The 17,462-nt window shown below is 43.2% G+C and overlaps 2 protein-coding genes across 2 annotated transcripts; one reads left to right on the top strand and one right to left on the bottom strand.

Moving 5' to 3' along the window:
• Window positions 1-801: 801 nt before the first annotated feature.
• Window positions 802-16,645, bottom strand: cmtm6 (CKLF-like MARVEL transmembrane domain containing 6). The gene is made up of 5 exons (XM_023396552.2): window positions 16,495-16,645; window positions 14,347-14,467; window positions 8,408-8,584; window positions 4,563-4,661; window positions 802-4,129 (listed from the first exon to the last, which is right to left on the bottom strand). Exons 2-5 carry the CDS (start codon window positions 14,458-14,460, stop codon window positions 3,953-3,955), a joined length of 567 nt encoding a protein of 188 aa, XP_023252320.2. The 5' UTR covers window positions 14,461-14,467; window positions 16,495-16,645; the 3' UTR covers window positions 802-3,952.
• LOC111646949 (uncharacterized) lies at window positions 5,536-7,361 on the top strand. The gene is made up of 2 exons (XM_023396550.2): window positions 5,536-5,987; window positions 6,639-7,361. The coding sequence occupies exons 1-2, from the start codon at window positions 5,628-5,630 to the stop codon at window positions 6,993-6,995; spliced, it is 717 nt and encodes a 238-aa protein (XP_023252318.1). The 5' UTR covers window positions 5,536-5,627; the 3' UTR covers window positions 6,996-7,361.
• Window positions 16,646-17,462: the final 817 nt, after the last annotated feature.

Genomic DNA, 17,462 nt, shown 5'->3' with positions numbered 1-17,462 from the left:
GATATGGACCCGCCTGTATTCATCCAGTAAACCTCTGAAACTCAGACCTGAAAGTCTCTCTCCTCCATCTTGTTACTCTGTCTGAAAGTCTTCACCTTCCTCCTTCCGGTCTGAACAAGTTTAAGGATTGTTCTTCTGAACTGACAGTGAACTTATCAAATCTAATTCACTTCTATCAAAAATATTTACCATTACCTGACACGGTGAGCTACACTGCTAAATGCTAACTGGCTAGCTAACTGCTGAGGTCTCAAACATCACTGCTCTCTCTCTCTCTCTCTCTCTCTACGCACACAACATACGTACCGATCTGTTCCCGAAAGCAGCTGCTCCACTCCTGTTACAATATTCTGTCTCTAATTTACAGCAGATCTCACACAGAGACGATAAATCAGCGTCATTAGCTCGTTTACCTACTGCTGCGTCTTAACCTTAATACGGAAGTTTAGTTTACGCGCACACATACGTCTGCGCATGCGTGTAATACTGCACGCTAACGGAGACACGGGCAGCTTGCTAGTTGCCCGTCAAAGATCCCACGATGTTTGATCTACATTTATGAAATTGTGTACAATAAAGAAAGCGAAAAAAGATCCCAGGATTATCCCTAGTGCGCATGTGCAACCCCCCAACAATAAAACCATGCATTAATCTGCACTTCTAATGACGTCATTTCAAATTTACCAGTAGTTTCTAGATCCTCACAGTGAACTGTCCTTTTCCTGCAGACTCAAGTCTCCTGCTGTTGTCTCATATCTCAAAAATAAAGTTATTCAACAATTAATTAAAAAACAGAGCAGATTTATTTCTTGAAAATGTATTTATTACATGACAGAATATTCACTGATCATAGACAGAGTGAGCCTCACTGCACCTTCATACAGTCTTTGTTACAGAAGAGAGTGAACATGAATCATGTTGATATAAAACAGATTTCTGGATTATCAGACAGATATGAATAATTAAATATTATTTTCAGTGATTCATTAGACATTTTACAACTGTCATGTTTTCACTTTTATAAATGTCAAATGTAAAAACGAGTCAAAGGCAGATTCCCGTCTCTGGTCTGAACCAGTTTCCCGCCAGACATCAACAAAACAAATGTCAAATACTCATATGTTCAAATCATGACTTGACTTCTCATAATTATGTCAGTTACATGATTCATCTCATGGCTTTTGCTTGGCCATATATGGATGTGTTAGTTTTTAATTATCAGATTTAATTTCTCACAACAGCATCATCATCATCAGTAGAAACTTGTTAGTTTTGACGTCAAAATTTCATCTTTGTCTCATGAAATTCTGGAAATTGAACACAATGAAAAAACAGAGAAAGAAGAAATGATTCGACTAAACAAAGGAATGTAGAAAATCTTTAAACATCTAGAAACATGACACGTGCAACAGGAACAGGTGGAACTGTGTTGTGTTTGGTTTGAACTTGCAGTCCGCTTTATTTTCTGGGCATAAATGTTAAAATAAGAACAAAAATCATCTTTTAAACAGCATCATTGTGACTAAAGCCTGTGTGTGTGTGTGTGTGTGTGTGTGTGTGTGTCTGTGTGTGTGTGTGTGTGTGTGTGTGGAGGTTGATTAGAGTTTTAACTGACAATTAAAAATATTAAAGGAATATTTCACCTAAGCATGATGTTGTTTTGATCCCTAAACCCACGTCTGGGAGGAAAACAATGACAGAGAAGCACAAAGACACAAAAAACAACTACAACTACCAACAACCACAAAGAGGCACAAATGGCAGCTAATTCATTGTCAATAAAGTTTTGTTTTGTCTTTATTCAACAAAAAAAAATCCATAAAAACTCTCTCCCTCCTGCAGCTGGCAGCTTCTCTCAGGACGTCACAAACACACCAATTCAGACGAATCTTTTCTTTTTCTATCCTGAACTCTTTCTTCTGAGTCAGTGATCAACGAGCAACAATCATTACAGACAGTGACAGTAAGATATGATATCATATGATGAATAATTATATCTGACAAAACAGCATCATTTCCTTCATAAACATTCATCTTAAAAATTAAAGTGATGAAGATGAGCGTTAAATTGGTTGAACAGGAAGCAGAGTGGTGAAGAACTAAAGGATGTGAACCATTGAAGTCGAAAAAACCCGAAGAAAAAAATAATTAAAGTGTTCTCTTCACAATCGCAAAAGTTGAATATAAAACAATATTTAAAAAACACACACAGAACCTTTTAGAAATGAAGACGAGGCAGAGCAGACACATGAAGAGCTGGACGCCACCTCGCCGCCATTTCACCACAGGAAGAAAAACAAAGTGTTGTTGGGGGATTTTTTTCCTTTAAAGTGATGGAATGACAAAGTGATTGTTCCACAGGGAGGTCAGAGGTCAGGGAGAGAGACAGGTGGACGTTCAGGTAGGACACTGAGGGACTGATCAGGAGGCGTCACTTCATGGTGCATTTGGTGGAGGATCATGGGAAACTGTTCGGTGCGTTTGGGGTCTGAAGGAAGAAACTCGCTCCACTAATACAGCTGCTGTGCTCCAGATGTTCTGACTCATCTGTGACTGAACTGACTGATCACGTGTGGACGAGGATCTGCAGCACATGTCGACAGAAAGACGAAGACGTGGAAGCGCGACCTGCAGCTGCTCATTAAAACTCTTATTATGACCATGTGCTGCAGATCTCACCTGTCCAGGTCCCGCCTGTTTGTTTCAATCAGTTTGAGCTTTATTGACATTTACAATCTACAGTTTTCTGCCACCCGTGGGACGTTTGTCTGATCCCGTACAGGTTGGTCAGAGAACAGCAGGATCATGTGACAGAGAAAACCTCCTGTGCTCAGCGTCACTCACTGCTGCTTTAATTCAGATTCATTAGTCAAAACATTCCTCATCGGGTTCAATGGATGAAGGTCGGATGAAAGACAAACGATGGTCAGTCTGGTTAATTAATTAAGCTTGAAAACAAACATGATGCATGATTATCTTCCTGTTTCAGATGACTCTGTCTGGATCTATGACTCAACAGTGAGTGAAGATGAGGAGCATCACACAGCTCCCTCTGCTGGACACTCCAAACCATCACACCTTCAGGAAAAGACCAAACCATCTGAAATAGAACCGCTTGTTTCGACCGTTCACTTTCTTCAACAAAAAAAAAAAAAAACAAGCAACACTAATCTGTGCTGATAAAGACGTGCTGCTGTTGTTTGGGGAACATCCGAGTTTAAACTTTTTAGATTTTTTCTTCTGATTGTTACATCTGAAATATTTTGTGTCTCAGGAGGAAAAGAAAAAATGTAGAGAAAAATTTTTTAGAAATTATTTTGTAGGACAAAAATGTGTCTTTTCTTACTAATGCCACTGATCCTTTGTCACCTTGATTCATCCTTTGACCTCCGATGACCTGAACCACCTGACCACCACGAGAAACTGCTCGTCTTAATTTCATCGGTCGATTATTTTGGGAGATTTATGACAAAGTATTGATTTGATTTTCATTGTCAATTTATACAAAATGTGTAAGTAAATTCATGATTTTAAAAAAACAGAGTAGAGAACATTAAAGACAGGTCCATGTGTCCAGCTCTAACTCACTGTAACATTTCAATCTACAGATGGTTTAGTGGTTCGATGGTTTTAGTGTCTGTTCTTCCTTAAAAACCTCATTTTAAATCTTTAAAAAAAACAGGAAAAACATCTGGATCGTTCCCGCCTCAGTATTTTTACATCAACGCACCTGCTGGTGTTAAAAAGCCACGCTGAGTGACTCTGATTGATTCAATATAGGCAGATTGTGGTGAACGACAATTAAAAACAGGATTTAAATGACTTAAAAAATGGACATCAGGTCAGCCACCTGCCGCTGAAGCTCCGCCTCCTGTCATCACGTTAAAGGAATAGTGCATAAATGACCTCTGACCTCTGAGCACGGTGCACACAAGTGAACGGAGAAACAGACTTATGATGTCACATTGGCCGGCGGGTTGAGTTTCTCCGCCTCAGGTTGAGCCACCATTGCTGCGGGGCCGCCGTTACTGGACTCCTGCTTCCCGCCTTTCTTCAGTGGAAACCCGCAGGTCTTAATAAACAAGACGATGTCAATGATAAACGCCGCCATTGCCAGGAAACCAAACGCCTGGAGGAGGATTAAAAAAAAAAAAGGTTGGGAAGGTGACTTCAATGTAGAGATTCTCAAGTAGGAAAGGAAAGGAGGAGGCAGTGAAGGAAAGGAGGAGGCAAGAAAGGAAAGGATGAGGTAAGAAGGTAAAGAAAGGAGTCAGAGGAGGAAATGATGAGGTATAAGGAAAGAAAAAGGTTGTAAGGAAGGAAAAAAGATGAGGAAGGACAGGACAAGGACGTACAGAAAGAAAAGAGGTGGCAGAGAAGGAAACAAGAGGTAGGAAGGGAAAGAACGGGGTGGGAAAGAAAGAGGTTAAGGTAGAGAAGGAAAATGGAGGGGAAAAAGGAGTTAAGAAAAAAGGAGGACATAAGGAAGGAAAGAAGCAGGTAGAGGAGGAAAGGAGGAGGCCAAGAAGGAAAGTTAGGAGAGGAAAGGAAGAGGACCTTACCACAGCACTCTTCTCCAGGTCTGTGCCGCTGTTTTGTGCAGCAAAAGCGACGGAGGAGATGCCAAAGAACAAGGCGATGGCGCAGGTGTAGATGAAGTCCTGCAGAAGAGAAGAAGAAGAAGATCAGCAACTGAGGACTGACTCGTGTTCGCTGAGTGGAAACAACCCGTCACACCTCAGAGGAAACGTTCACATCCAGGGAAACAGGATTAGTTTCCTTCTCTCTGAGATTCACATGAGAAACTCTGAACCACTCTCTGTGTGTAACATCAGTAGAGATGATAACTGGTCCACACATGTTCCTCATGTTCCCAGTTCAGTCTCCTCTGCGTCTCCAACACACGACAGGCATCAGCAAAGAAAAAAAGACTGATGATCAACAAACATAGTGGACAGCAGAGAAATATTTTAAGTCCTACAACGCGTTGGCTCAGCTGTGTTATTAATGGTAGTCAGAGTCTTAAATTCTGCTCGTACTCTCAGACCTCTTCTTATATTTATTTTAATTGATTGTGTATTTTTGTATTTTGTGTCTAGCAATTGCATTTTATCTTTCATTGCGTGTTGTCCTTGAGTGTCTTGAAAGGTGCCTATAAATAAAATGTATTATTATTATTGTTATTTATTTAATATCAAGATTTATCTTTCATAACAGAAAACAGCTGGAAATTGTTTTGTTACAGCACCAAAAGAAATAAATTTTCTTATTTTTATTTATGTAGGTACATAGCTAACAGGAAGTCAGAGTAATCCAATAAATCCTTCTGCATTAAGGTTTTATCTATCTATCTATCTATCTATCTATCTATCTATCTATCTATCTATCTATCTATCTATCTATCTATCTATCTATCTATCTATCTATCTATCTATCTATCTCTGCAGTTACCGGTTGCTACCACTTGGCGGCGGTGATGCGCCATGTCGTTGTTTACCTAAAATAGTGTAGTAGAAGAAGAACTTCTACTTCCGTGCTCTGTGGTGTCAACATTAAACCGTCTAACCGCCACGGTCGTGAATTAACGGTCGCTGCTGTGGCGTTTCACCGACCGTCGGACAGACACTATGCCGTGGAGGTGCTGTGTTCCCGGGTGTAAAGGCTACGATGAGGCCAAGTCCATGGGCGTCGTGTTTCACGGGTTACCGACCAGAGACCCGCAGCGCTGCAGAACATGGCTGACGGCGATCCGGAACCCCAGGTACGACGAGAACACACCTGTGTCCAAGTACAGCGGGGTCCGGGTGTGCAGCCTGCACTTCACCCCCGAGGACTACGAGGAGGATTTCCGGGCGAAAATACTCAACGTCACGCCCAAGCCGATGCTGAAGAGCGGCGCCGTGCCGTCAGTGTTCCCCGGGAGAGGGCAGGGGGAGCCCGGCGGAGCAGACCCATCTCCCCCGGCTCCAAAGAGAAGCAGAACCCGGGTAAATGTTTCAGTCCGTCAGGTCCCGGTGTCTTTATCCTTCCGTTTGTGTCACGGTAACGTTTTTAATCAAAATAATATATATCTATAATGTAATTTTAATAATAAACGTGACTTGCTGACTGAACACAGGGCCGGACCCCGGGGAACCTCAGACAGGGGCCCCGGACCCAGATCCACCCGCTTCATTAATAAAACCTGCTTCTGATGAACGGACCGAGTCTGTTTCAATAAGAGGAGAGGGCTGCAGCTAACTGTTGTTTTCATTACTGATTAATCAGCTGATTGTTCATTAATTACAATTTTCTTAACAATCTAATGTCATCATTAAATATTTATGTTTTTTTAGTGATCTTTAACAAACACATCATCAACACATCATGGCTGACAGTCAAGTGGTTAGTTCAAGTGTCTGTGATAACCGTAGGACAGAGGGGACGGACTTCAGAGTTACATCAATCGATCTTCATGTGATTTCAACCACACAGAGTCACATGACTCCGTGTTGAGGACGTCTGCTCCTCGGCTGATTGTTCAGTTATTAATGTTTTTATCTCTGGAACAGAAGCAGGAAGTTGAGTTTCCCTCTCCAGAGGTGACAGATGTGACCCTGGTTCATCAAAGTGTCTGTTCTCTGTTGATCTCTCCTCAGCCGACCTGTGGAGCAGCGGCCGGCTCGTCACAGTCGCCTCCAGCCGCCGCCTCAGAGGACAGCTTCTGCATCGTGGTGTCGGTCGACCCACTGGACGACAGCAGCTTCCACTCAGAGCCAGAGTGCGACGAGTCCGATGAGTCCGACGAGTCCGACGAGGACCCCGACAAAGACTGCACCATCGTTTACAACCACAACCTGATGGAGTTGTTCAGGATGTGTCAGACTTGTGGGCAGCCCATCGTGGAGAAGGAGGTTTTCCACTCAGGGGCTCAGATGAGGGTGAAGTGGAGCTGTCATGGCGGACACTCTGGAACGTGGAAGTCCTCGCCTCGTCTGAGAGATGTGCCGCCATAAAATCCACCCACTCGCTCACACCCTCATTGAGTGCAGCTGGACAGACACTCAGAGTGGGAGGAGTGTTAAAGCCACGGGACAAGAACGTTCTCATACGGTGGGGGGGTCAGCTACCAGCTGGAGGACGTGTTGAACCACCAGGGTTCAGACTGCCACTGAACCTTCATGTGACACCCAACTGCTGCAGGTCAGTGGTCTGATCAGAAGTGACTGCATCAATAAGGCAACTGACTGGGGCCCTCACCTACCGGGGGCCCTCACTTACCGGGGGCCCTCACAGCTCCAGCTTCGTTATGATGTTTACATTAAAAGATTTTTAATGGTGTCACTATTGCAACTCCAATAAACCTGCAGTAATTGACTAAATACCGTGGTGCTTCTTTATCAGTGTTCATGTGTCAGTAACTTCCTGTTTAGCTGCTGCAGCGTCACATTAGAGACCCAGGCCCGATCCCAACGTCCCCCCTGCTGATCAGATCTGATCCAGTTTGGATATTTAATATTCCTCATCATGTGATCACAGGATGGATAACGCCACAGTTCTGGCTCTGAATCAGAGTGACTGTTTATACTGTCTGTTTTCTTCTAATGCTAACGTTAGCGTTAGCCCCTTTCATGCAAGTTTGTTAAGTCACAACGCTATGAACTTTGGGTGATTCCGAACTCACTGGGCCCGGTCAGAGTCGGACAGATCTGTAGCTGCTGGGACGTGGACCTTGAACTTCCTCTGAGATCCAGTATTACATACCAGCGTCACATCTGGCACACAGCAGGTCGGTGTGACACGGTTTCTATGACAACAGGACTAACTGACAGGATATAACCACACTGAGCGTCCACAGAGTCTCTAGGAGGTTTTAGCAGACCGCTCCGTCCACACAGTCAAACACCTGGACAACGTGAAGACAGCCGACTCTTCTTCTCTGTCCTATTTTCAGTTCAACAACAAAACTATCACAACAACATCTGGCGAGGAGTGAGAAACAGCTGTTTGATGAACAACAAGTCTCAGGCTCCTGCTCCGTCACCTCGGTGTTTAATGCAGCTCAGTTCAGCTCCGTCTTCTCTCTGCTCTCAGACTCTGACACATGTTCACCAGCTGCTGCTGAGGAACCACTGAGTGAACAACATCAACCAGGTGGAAGACAAAGGCACTGGAATATCAACGACTGATCAGCTCAGATCAGCAGGTTCATCACGCACACACGCACACACACACGGAGAGGTTTGGAGAGGCTCAGTTTTCGAGCTTAAACTCACTCAGACAAAGAGACTTCAAGCTCCAATGATCTGAATCCACAACAGAACAACCACCACAGAAGAAAACAAACGACATTCACCTGCTGTGCTGTCGCATGTAAATGTCTGTGAAACTGAGAGAAAGTGTAGTCTGTACTAAAGCAGGACCTTACCAGGTTGGACCAGCAGGTGATGCCCACCCTGTTGTGCAGGCTGGTGGAGAGGAGGATGAGGAGCAGCAGGGTGAAGAGGAAGGCCGTGCAGCTGACAAACTCAAAGAAGTAGAGGGCGGAGCAGCTGACGCAGCTGTTGACCACCTCCTCCAGGATGAAGGCCACGAAGGAGAGCAGCTGACGGAGAGAGAGAACAGGAGGTTACAGCAGCTCGCTCTGACTCTGATGATGTCACAGAAGAAGAGGAGACACTCCGTCATCATCGGTCGTTTATCTTCATATTGATCACACAGCTGCCACTAATAATCACTGATCAGCGGATTCTTCTATCAGATAATCGATCGGCCAGAAAACAGTTTAAAATCACACGAGAAAGAAAAAGCTACAAATCCTCTCCTCTGGAGAAATGTAAGATTAAAAAATAAAGGATTTAACAACAATAATAACAATAACATTAATAATAATAATAATAATAATAAAATGTGTTGCTGCTGCAGAACAACAGTGACTGACACATTAAAACATAAGAAAAAAAAAAGCTGCTGACTCTGTTTAAGTGAAGAGAAGTAATTTGTGGTAGAACCGCTCCGACCTCTCTCTCTCTCTCTCTGTGTGTGTGTGTGTGTGTGGGCGGGAGGGCGGCGGCTGCTTCCCAAAACACCAACACACACACAAACACACACAAACACACACACACACACACACACACACACAATGTGGGCATCCTGGGCGTGTGTGAACCACAGTGAGTCCACAGGAAGTGGAAGGAGGAGGCCGTCAGCTCCGTCCTGCTGCAGAGACGCCGCTTTGGGACGAACCACTCCGACCCCGCAGGGTTTAATGTTACGATCCACTTTACAAGTGAAGAGTCAGTTTCACAGTTAATCAGCATTTTCCTCGTCAATATTTCGTTAATAAAGTGTCAGTTTGGGCTCCAGCTACATCAGTAAATGCTGTTTACATTAATGCAGAGAAATAATAACAATCTGATGATATAACAGAGTAAGTAACAGAGTAACAGAGGACGTTTCCAGGGAACGACCGAGATGGTTTTTAGGGCTGATACCGATTATTGATAACTGATATTTGGAACCGATATACCAACAAATAACTACTGCTGTATTAGGTCACTCACCATGACTCCAGGTGTTTCTATTATTTATTTAGTTTTTTATTTATTTATCCATTTATATTTACTGTCACACAGCTCCACACACACATCCTCCACAATGATCAACATCTGTGAAACTGTTTTAATACAAACAGGACTGTATGAGACTGCATCAGTTAACGTTCCTAATAAACTGATCACTGAGTGAATATTATCAGGTGTGATCACAGGCTGTAAAGAGCCTGACTGGAGTGAACTGGTTGATTTCGGAGCTGTTCTCATTGTGACCTGATTCACCTGGTGACCTGAAGATGCTCTTTGATTCAATAGTTTTATTATGTATTGTTATTATCATCATCATCATTATATTATGACCCCTCCCCTTTTAAAATGTAGCGCGGGAACACTTTTACTCACGGACATTTTATTTCATCAGTTATCGTTAAAAGAACTTCACGATACTGATCATTGTGGAGGATGTGTCATGTTCTTGTGTTTATACTTTTATTTTGAATCGTTTCATCTCTCGCCTCAGCTCAGGGCAGTCTGATGAATGTTCCCATCATGCCGTTCACCTGATGTTTCCGTATGAAGGTTTTAAACATGAAAACTCCATAGTGGCGCAGTCTTCTTCTGAGCCGGTCCAGCCTACTTCTTATTTAGTTTTTCTGTGTCAGCTTTAAATCCAGATGTTTGCCAACAGCTGTCAAAAACAGAGTGCCACAGAGACTCTCTCTCTTTTTAAATGACAATGAACCAGACGGTGAACGCATCATAAAAGCGGCTGAAACCCTCTGAAGAGTCAGTTCATGTATGATTGATCTATAAATACAGACTTCTGCAGCTCGTGTGTCGGACGGAGAACAAGAGTTTGGTGAACCAGCCCAGACCCAGTTCCCATCAACCCATTGGGTTTATTGGAGGAACACTGTGGCCGGCTGGAGGTCGGGTTATAAACAGTCTGAGACCAACCCTGAACCACAGAGTTAAAATCAGACCTGACGTCAGCTCAGTCTCTCCCCTGTGGGGGCAGGGCTGTGGAGCAAGGCATCATCGCTGCCACGGCTCAGGGTTTGATTCCTTAGAGGAGGACCTCGGCTCATGATCATCTTTTAACAATCAATCTACACATTGATTTTACATTCATCATTTCACTTCTACAGCAGCTCGACTGAAACGACACGCTCAGTGTTTAAAACACTAAAAAGAGACTTCAGAGGAGGAAGAGGAGGAGGAGGACAAGAAGAAGAAGAGTTCTCTCTCTCAGCAGGTCGACAGTTACAGAGACGAGGTTGAAAACCTCTGCAGTGGTTTAAACCTCCAGTCACACGTTAGATTAAAAACAGGTGGACAGTCCAGAAACCATGGGTCTTACATGTCCCATAATGCAACTGGACAAAAGTGGCTTTTGTACTTGTGTTGACCTGTCTGGGCCACCGTATATGTCAGACTGGGATCATTTCCAGTGTATGGACCCTGCAGTGCAGTTTAATGACGACACTGTACAAAGTGCTGAGCGCTGCTTTACGCTGAGCTGTGGGAACTCGATGGTTCAGACTGATCCTCCGTCACCAGCAGCTGCTGCTCTGTGACAAAAAACTTTTATTGGGATGTTTCTCTTTTTAAAGCAGAAGTTCAACCACATTCAACTAAACAGTTTCTTTCTGTTTCTGCTGCTTCTCAAGAAACAAGTTCGAGATCAGACCAACAACCAGAGGACACACACAAGACCCGGATCTGGATCACCGTCAGGACGGAGCAGAGACGGAGGCTGAACGTGTGTCTGTGGTTATCTAACACAGACGTGACCCCACCCCTGAAACTAAACCACCATCCAGAGTGAACCTGAACTTCACACCTGAGCAGCCGCAGTCATTTAAACAGCATCAGCTACTGGACGTCCGCCTTCACCTCACTGTTATCTCACCAACACACTTCCTGTCCCTGTTTCACAATAAAAGCACTTTAGGGTGAAGACACTGGAATCCTTTATTGTGAAAGCCCTGCAGGAAGCTCAGATTAGCTTTCTACCACACTGCATGTACAGAACGTTGTTACAACAAGAACAGATTTTAATCCAACAAGCTGCTGAGCTCTGTGTCTGAACATGGCAGCGGTGGCAGTGACACACATGAAGCTGATGACCAGGAACTGTCGTGCGGACACAGCAGCTGTACAAAGCAGCAGTGACCTGCAGCAGGAAGTCTGAGTGTCTCACCTGAGGAGCTTGTCCTCAGGTGAGACACAATAATCATTAAAGGCTCCGTTTCCAGATGAGTCCTAAGACTTTCATTGATCTGGGTCTCTGCTGGTCTCAGATCAGATTATGATCTTTGTGGATCAGAGTTACTAACGACCCATAAACTAATTAACATCACAGCTGTCAGGAGCTTTAATCACTGGTCTTCTTCCTGCTGTGAGTCTGTTGGATCTAATGTTTCACTGATGAGATGAACGAGGCTGGAGATGTGATCCATGTGTAGATCCTCTTTTTGTCAAACACTCTGAGATGGTAGCGGCGTGCTGGGGGCCCGGGGCCGGATGCAGCCGGCGGCGCCTCAGCTCAGAGTTGCGACAGCGGCTCAGATCTGCTAACGACAGCTCTACTGCCCAACGGTCAGACCTGCAACACTTTCACTTCCAGTCTGCTGCTTCCTGCAGGCTGCTGCAAGAGGAAGGTCCAGTCACACAGAGGTCACACACACATTCACACACTCCTGCTGCTCCAAACTCTCACTACAGCACCAAATGTGGATTAATCCGCCGATGAAAATAGTTCCCTACAAATGCTGTGTCCTCCTGTTTGTGATAAAGACTACAGTGAGCAGCTGTTTCTACAACTACTGCTACTGCTACTACTACTACTGATACTATTACTATTACTACTGCTACTGATACTACTACTTTTACTACTGCTACTGCTACTGATACTACTACTATTACTACTACTACTTTTACTACTCCTACTGCTACTGATACTACTCTTGATATTACGATGAGATGAGATTGTCCCTTATTGGTCCCAGTGTGGAGATATACAGTGTTACAGCAACAAAGTGGATGGAGCAAAAATGAAACTTCAAGCTGAATGTCAACAATAAATACTAAAAATTAAAAAAGATAAATAATTTATAATATTATGTGTAGATAATAAAGTAATGCGTACAAATCAGCAAACATAGCAGCAGATGAGGAATATTACACAGCTGGTGTGTGTGAGGTCGTTTACAGCTGTAAAGAGACTTTTCTCATCGTCCATAAATCAGTCAGTTATATTTTAATTCAGTTTTTCTAAAAAGGAAATGTCAAGAGATGTTCAGTTCAGTTCACTGAGTCTGTGTGTCTTTCTGTGTGTCTGTCTATGTGTCTGTCTGTGTGTGTGTGTCCATGTGTCCGTGTTTATGTGAATAACAGTGTCTACTGGAACAACAGGTCCGTTCTTTACTTCGGATCTGACTGAATGAGTTCAGACTCTTCAGAACCGGTGAAGTTCTGGTCTCAGACCAGTTGGTCCAGATACAGCTGTGACGATCCTGAATCCACTAACGAAACTCATTAAGTACTGTTGACACCCTGAAACTGAGCTGAGCAGCAGCCGAAACACTGATTATTGATTGATATTGATTGTTGTGAAATAACAGCTGGAACAAACTGACAAACTACTTGATCCAGAACTCTGAGCTTAACGAGCTCCAGATGTTGATCTGATGAAATCCCTGAAAACACTAGAATCAGCTCCTTGTGTCGTTTCCTCATCGACCAGCGAGTGTCAGGAAACATGATCTCAGTCTCCGAGTCTGAGAAAAGGCTGAACAATGACCAGTGTTTCTGCAGAACATTATGATGTAACACTGATGTTGACCTTTCACCTTTTGGATAAAAAATGTCATCACTTCATTTCATTCTGTTAGACAGAATGTGTCTTAGTTAGTGAATGAATTATTGAGTGTTTTGTGAGGTCAGAGTGACCTTTGACCTTTGACCACACCATTCTAATCAGTTCAACCTTGAGTGAATGTTTGTATTAAATATGAAGAAGTTTCCTCAGACATCACGATGGAAACACGACATCTCCAGCACAGACGTGACGTCACCTGACCGACAACACCTGAGGACGCCGCACACACGAGTCTGCAGCTGAACAGGTGTGTAACCGCTAAATTGCATCTTTGTCCACTCTGTGGTCGTCATGGTGACATAGAAACCATGGCATCAACTCCCAAATACATCGACAGCTCAGACGGCAGCAGCAAACAGAAACGCATCGTTTCTACCGAGCTCAGATCCAGATCAGCTGAGACCAGGTTCCTACAGGGTCCACCAAAACCTAGGTAACACCACACCCAGCTAACGAGTGACATCACTGATCAATTAATGTAAATGTTTCTGATCTGAGAGTTTAAACGATACACAATGACTAGAAAGACACAACAGAGAGACTCAACAACAACTACAAGATTAAACTGCAAAGAGACAAACAACCACAAAGAGACAAACAACCACAAAGAGACAAACAACCACAAAGAGACAAACAACCACAAAGAGTCAAACAACCACAAAGAGTCAAACAACCGCAAACAGACAAACAACCACAAAGAGACAACACACAAAGAAACAACCACAAAGAGTCAAACAACCACAAAGAGTCAAACAACCACAAAGAGTCAACACACAAAGAGTCAAACAACCACAAAGAAACAACCACAAAGAGACTCAAACTCTGCTAAAAGGTGACTGTTGTTGTTTTGTTGTCAACCTGCTGATGTCCAGGACAGACATGATGTCAGCAGCTCAGGTTACAGAAATAACACAGTTTCCTTGAACTCACCACTTCACTAACTTTGACCAGGAAGCGGGGTTTGTCCAGATGTTCTGATGGAACCAGGCACAATGAGGATTTGGGGTTCGGAGCCGTCGTCGTGGAGTAAACTTCAGAGGTCATGATGGAGCTGAGAAACAAGAGAGAGAGAGACTTCAGAGGACATGTTGTAAAATCAGGCTGTTATCAGACGTTAGACAGACACATCCTTTTAGTTCTTCCTCAGAGCAGAGACGTCCTCCACACGGCGTCTTCATCACCGTGTGTTCGTCCTGAGGGAGACACTCTGTCCAGCTCACAGCCTCAGTCATGGTGGTAAATCATCCTCCACATATTTATTTATTGTCACTTGTTTTTTTGTTGTTGATCAGACTCTGTTTAGAATCACGCTGTTAATTCTTAACAACACTTTGATGTTAAACTTAACGAGGAGACGGACGATAACGAGCTGCGGTCGTACTTTCATAAGTTGATTAGTGTTGAGTGTTTGTTTTGACAGCACAGGGACACCGTACATATCACACACCAACGCCACATGCCTCAGCATCTACAGCCCGAGCTGCTTCACAACACTCTGCTCAGCCTTTACACTACAGCTGCTTTCATTATCAATTAATCCGATGATTATTTTCCTGATGAATCTATGAATTCATTCTTTGGTCTTTAAACTGCAGGAACAACATCCATCACAGTTTGAGAGGTGGAGCTGAGAAGAAATATGATGTTCAGAACAGCTGGTGATTCATTTTCATGTGATTGATTAATCGTTAACAAAAGACAACGACTCATTAGTGACATTAATGAATTAATTAATGAATAATTAACGACTGATTAGAAAGTGTTTTAAAGACTGAGGCATCTCATCATGTGTTCACAGGCCTCAGGAGTCTGATCATTTACAGGTGTTTACATATGATTTGATATTAGTGAAAGTAATAACCTGATGAAACTTTGTGTGTGAGCATCTGAGGTGTAAGAGAAGCTGATTCAACAAACATCCAGAAAACACCGAAGTCTCTTTACCAACACGCTTCATCACTGTGTCCTTAAAACATGATGCTGACACAAACCCGGACCTTTGTTATAACACTGGTACATCCCATGATGCCACTGTCCCTACATGTTTACAGAACAAACATGTCTGGATTCACATGAAGCTTCAGCGGAAACTAACACGTCAGAGACAGAAATTATGTTTATTCAACAGAAACATCGACCACGACCACAAACTTTAACCCAGAAGGAGCAGAACTGTGTCAGTGTCTGTTTTTATTAATATGCATCCTACAGAAGGTTCAGTTTCCTCATAAAAACTCCAGATAACAACATTACCTGCAGTTTAATCAAAAACATTGTGTTTTCACACGGACACACACCTGTGCTGCTGTTAATCACATCTTCACTGTAAAGTTCAGTGTTTCTGTCTGTGTGACGTTCAGGAACATATTCCCTGAGAGTGAAAGTGAAACTGCGCAGGTAAATGTCAAGGACAGGTGTTGCCTAATTTATGACTTATTACAACTGACTGATAGCGACTCCATATTGCACCAGATGGAGCTACAAGGCCTTTAGTCACCTAGTGCAATCTCAAAACCAAACCTCGTTCAGAAGTTTAAGCATTATAATAATCCCTGGCTTAAATACAAATACAGTCACCGCGAGGAACATGACTCGAGGCCTGAACCTGAGCGCATGTGTGTCCCGGCGGAGTCGGTACATGGTTAAAGAAATGTGGCCGGTCCATTAGAGCGACGTCTCATCTGTAACCGGGTTCTCAAACCGCTGTCCTCGGTCACTGGCTGCTGTTGTGGTGGAAAATGTTTGAGGGGAATCCCGCGGGAGGAAACTATTAAAAAGGTGGAGCTTTATTCAAACCAAAGCTTCTGTGTGCGTGAGGTTCATGCCGAAGAGAAGACCGGATGTTTTATTACATATGAAAATATTTTACTCCGACTTTCCCGCATAAAATGACGCTTTTTTTTTTTTTTATAGAAGCGACGTTAACTCGTTAATCGACGTATTTCTAAAGGCAGTCTGGCGCGTGACGTTTCCTCCGCCCTGACATGAACTCCTCACGGTGGCCTACAATCTGCTAAACTCAGTCAGTTTCCAGTGATAAAGATTTAAAAATGAAGAACGTTTCAGAGACAAACTCACCGCTCACTTTTTTCCAGCTCTCCGGGAAAATAAAGTTTCCAGCTGCGCAGCAACTCGTCGCTTTGTTTCTGTTGCTCAACTAACTTCAGTCAAACTTCCGCTTTTAGAGTTTTAGGGTTTTTTTTCTGTAAAGTCACACAGAGACACTCCGGCTTCCGCTCACGATTTTCAAATTAAAAGTGCCTGACTCGGGATGGGAGGTAGTTCCATCCGGTCCGTTTCCATTATATTGTGTAATTAAGAAGCAGGTTTCTCAAATAAATAAATAAATAAGGTTTGTTTAACTCCTTTTTAAATGCAAATAATTACAATGATTAAAATTAATTAAGATTAATTCAAAAGATTGAATTAAAAGCAAATGTGTTATGAATATATAAAGTGTAAAATATGATACTTCACCCTTAATGCAACACATAATCTCCTGTGGTGTGATCACGCATCTTAAACTTAATTAACAACAGTTTTGAAAAGATGATTAAAAGGGGTTAATTGAAAAAGTAATGAGGACAATATTATTGACACTAATAAGTAATAATAATAATCATCACATTTTATGTCACACCATAGGAAACTTTTACAGTGTAGTTCAGTGAAAACGTTGTGACCCTACATTTTCTCAGATATCAGATTTCCTCCATTTATTATAGGATTATTATAATTAATTTGGTTTTATTTTCCTTATTATATCACAGTCATTGTGTCATCTATTTTAATTCACTTCATTTCCTGTATGAAAGGTGCTTTATAAATAAAGTTTATTGTTATTATTATAATTCTGAACACCACTCACACTCACTCCTCCCCGGCCTGTGCTCGGCCTGCAGGAGGCGCTGCAGCCCGCTCCTCTCCTCTCTCCTCTCCTCTCTCCTCCTCCCCCTTCTCCTCCTCTCCGCGGTGTGTGTGTGAGGCTTCCCCCGCTATAAAGGCGCGGGAGGCGGCTGGAGGCTGTAGAGGCTCTCCAGCAGCCA

Source organism: Seriola lalandi, unplaced genomic scaffold (assembly GCF_002814215.2).
Source record: "Seriola lalandi dorsalis isolate HSWRI2012SDOR001 ecotype SW California unplaced genomic scaffold, Sedor1 jcf7180002054978, whole genome shotgun sequence".
Taxonomy (NCBI): domain Eukaryota; kingdom Metazoa; phylum Chordata; class Actinopteri; order Carangiformes; family Carangidae; genus Seriola; species Seriola lalandi.
Note: the sequence above shows the minus strand (reverse complement) of the source record. Positions and strands in the feature narration are given on the sequence as shown.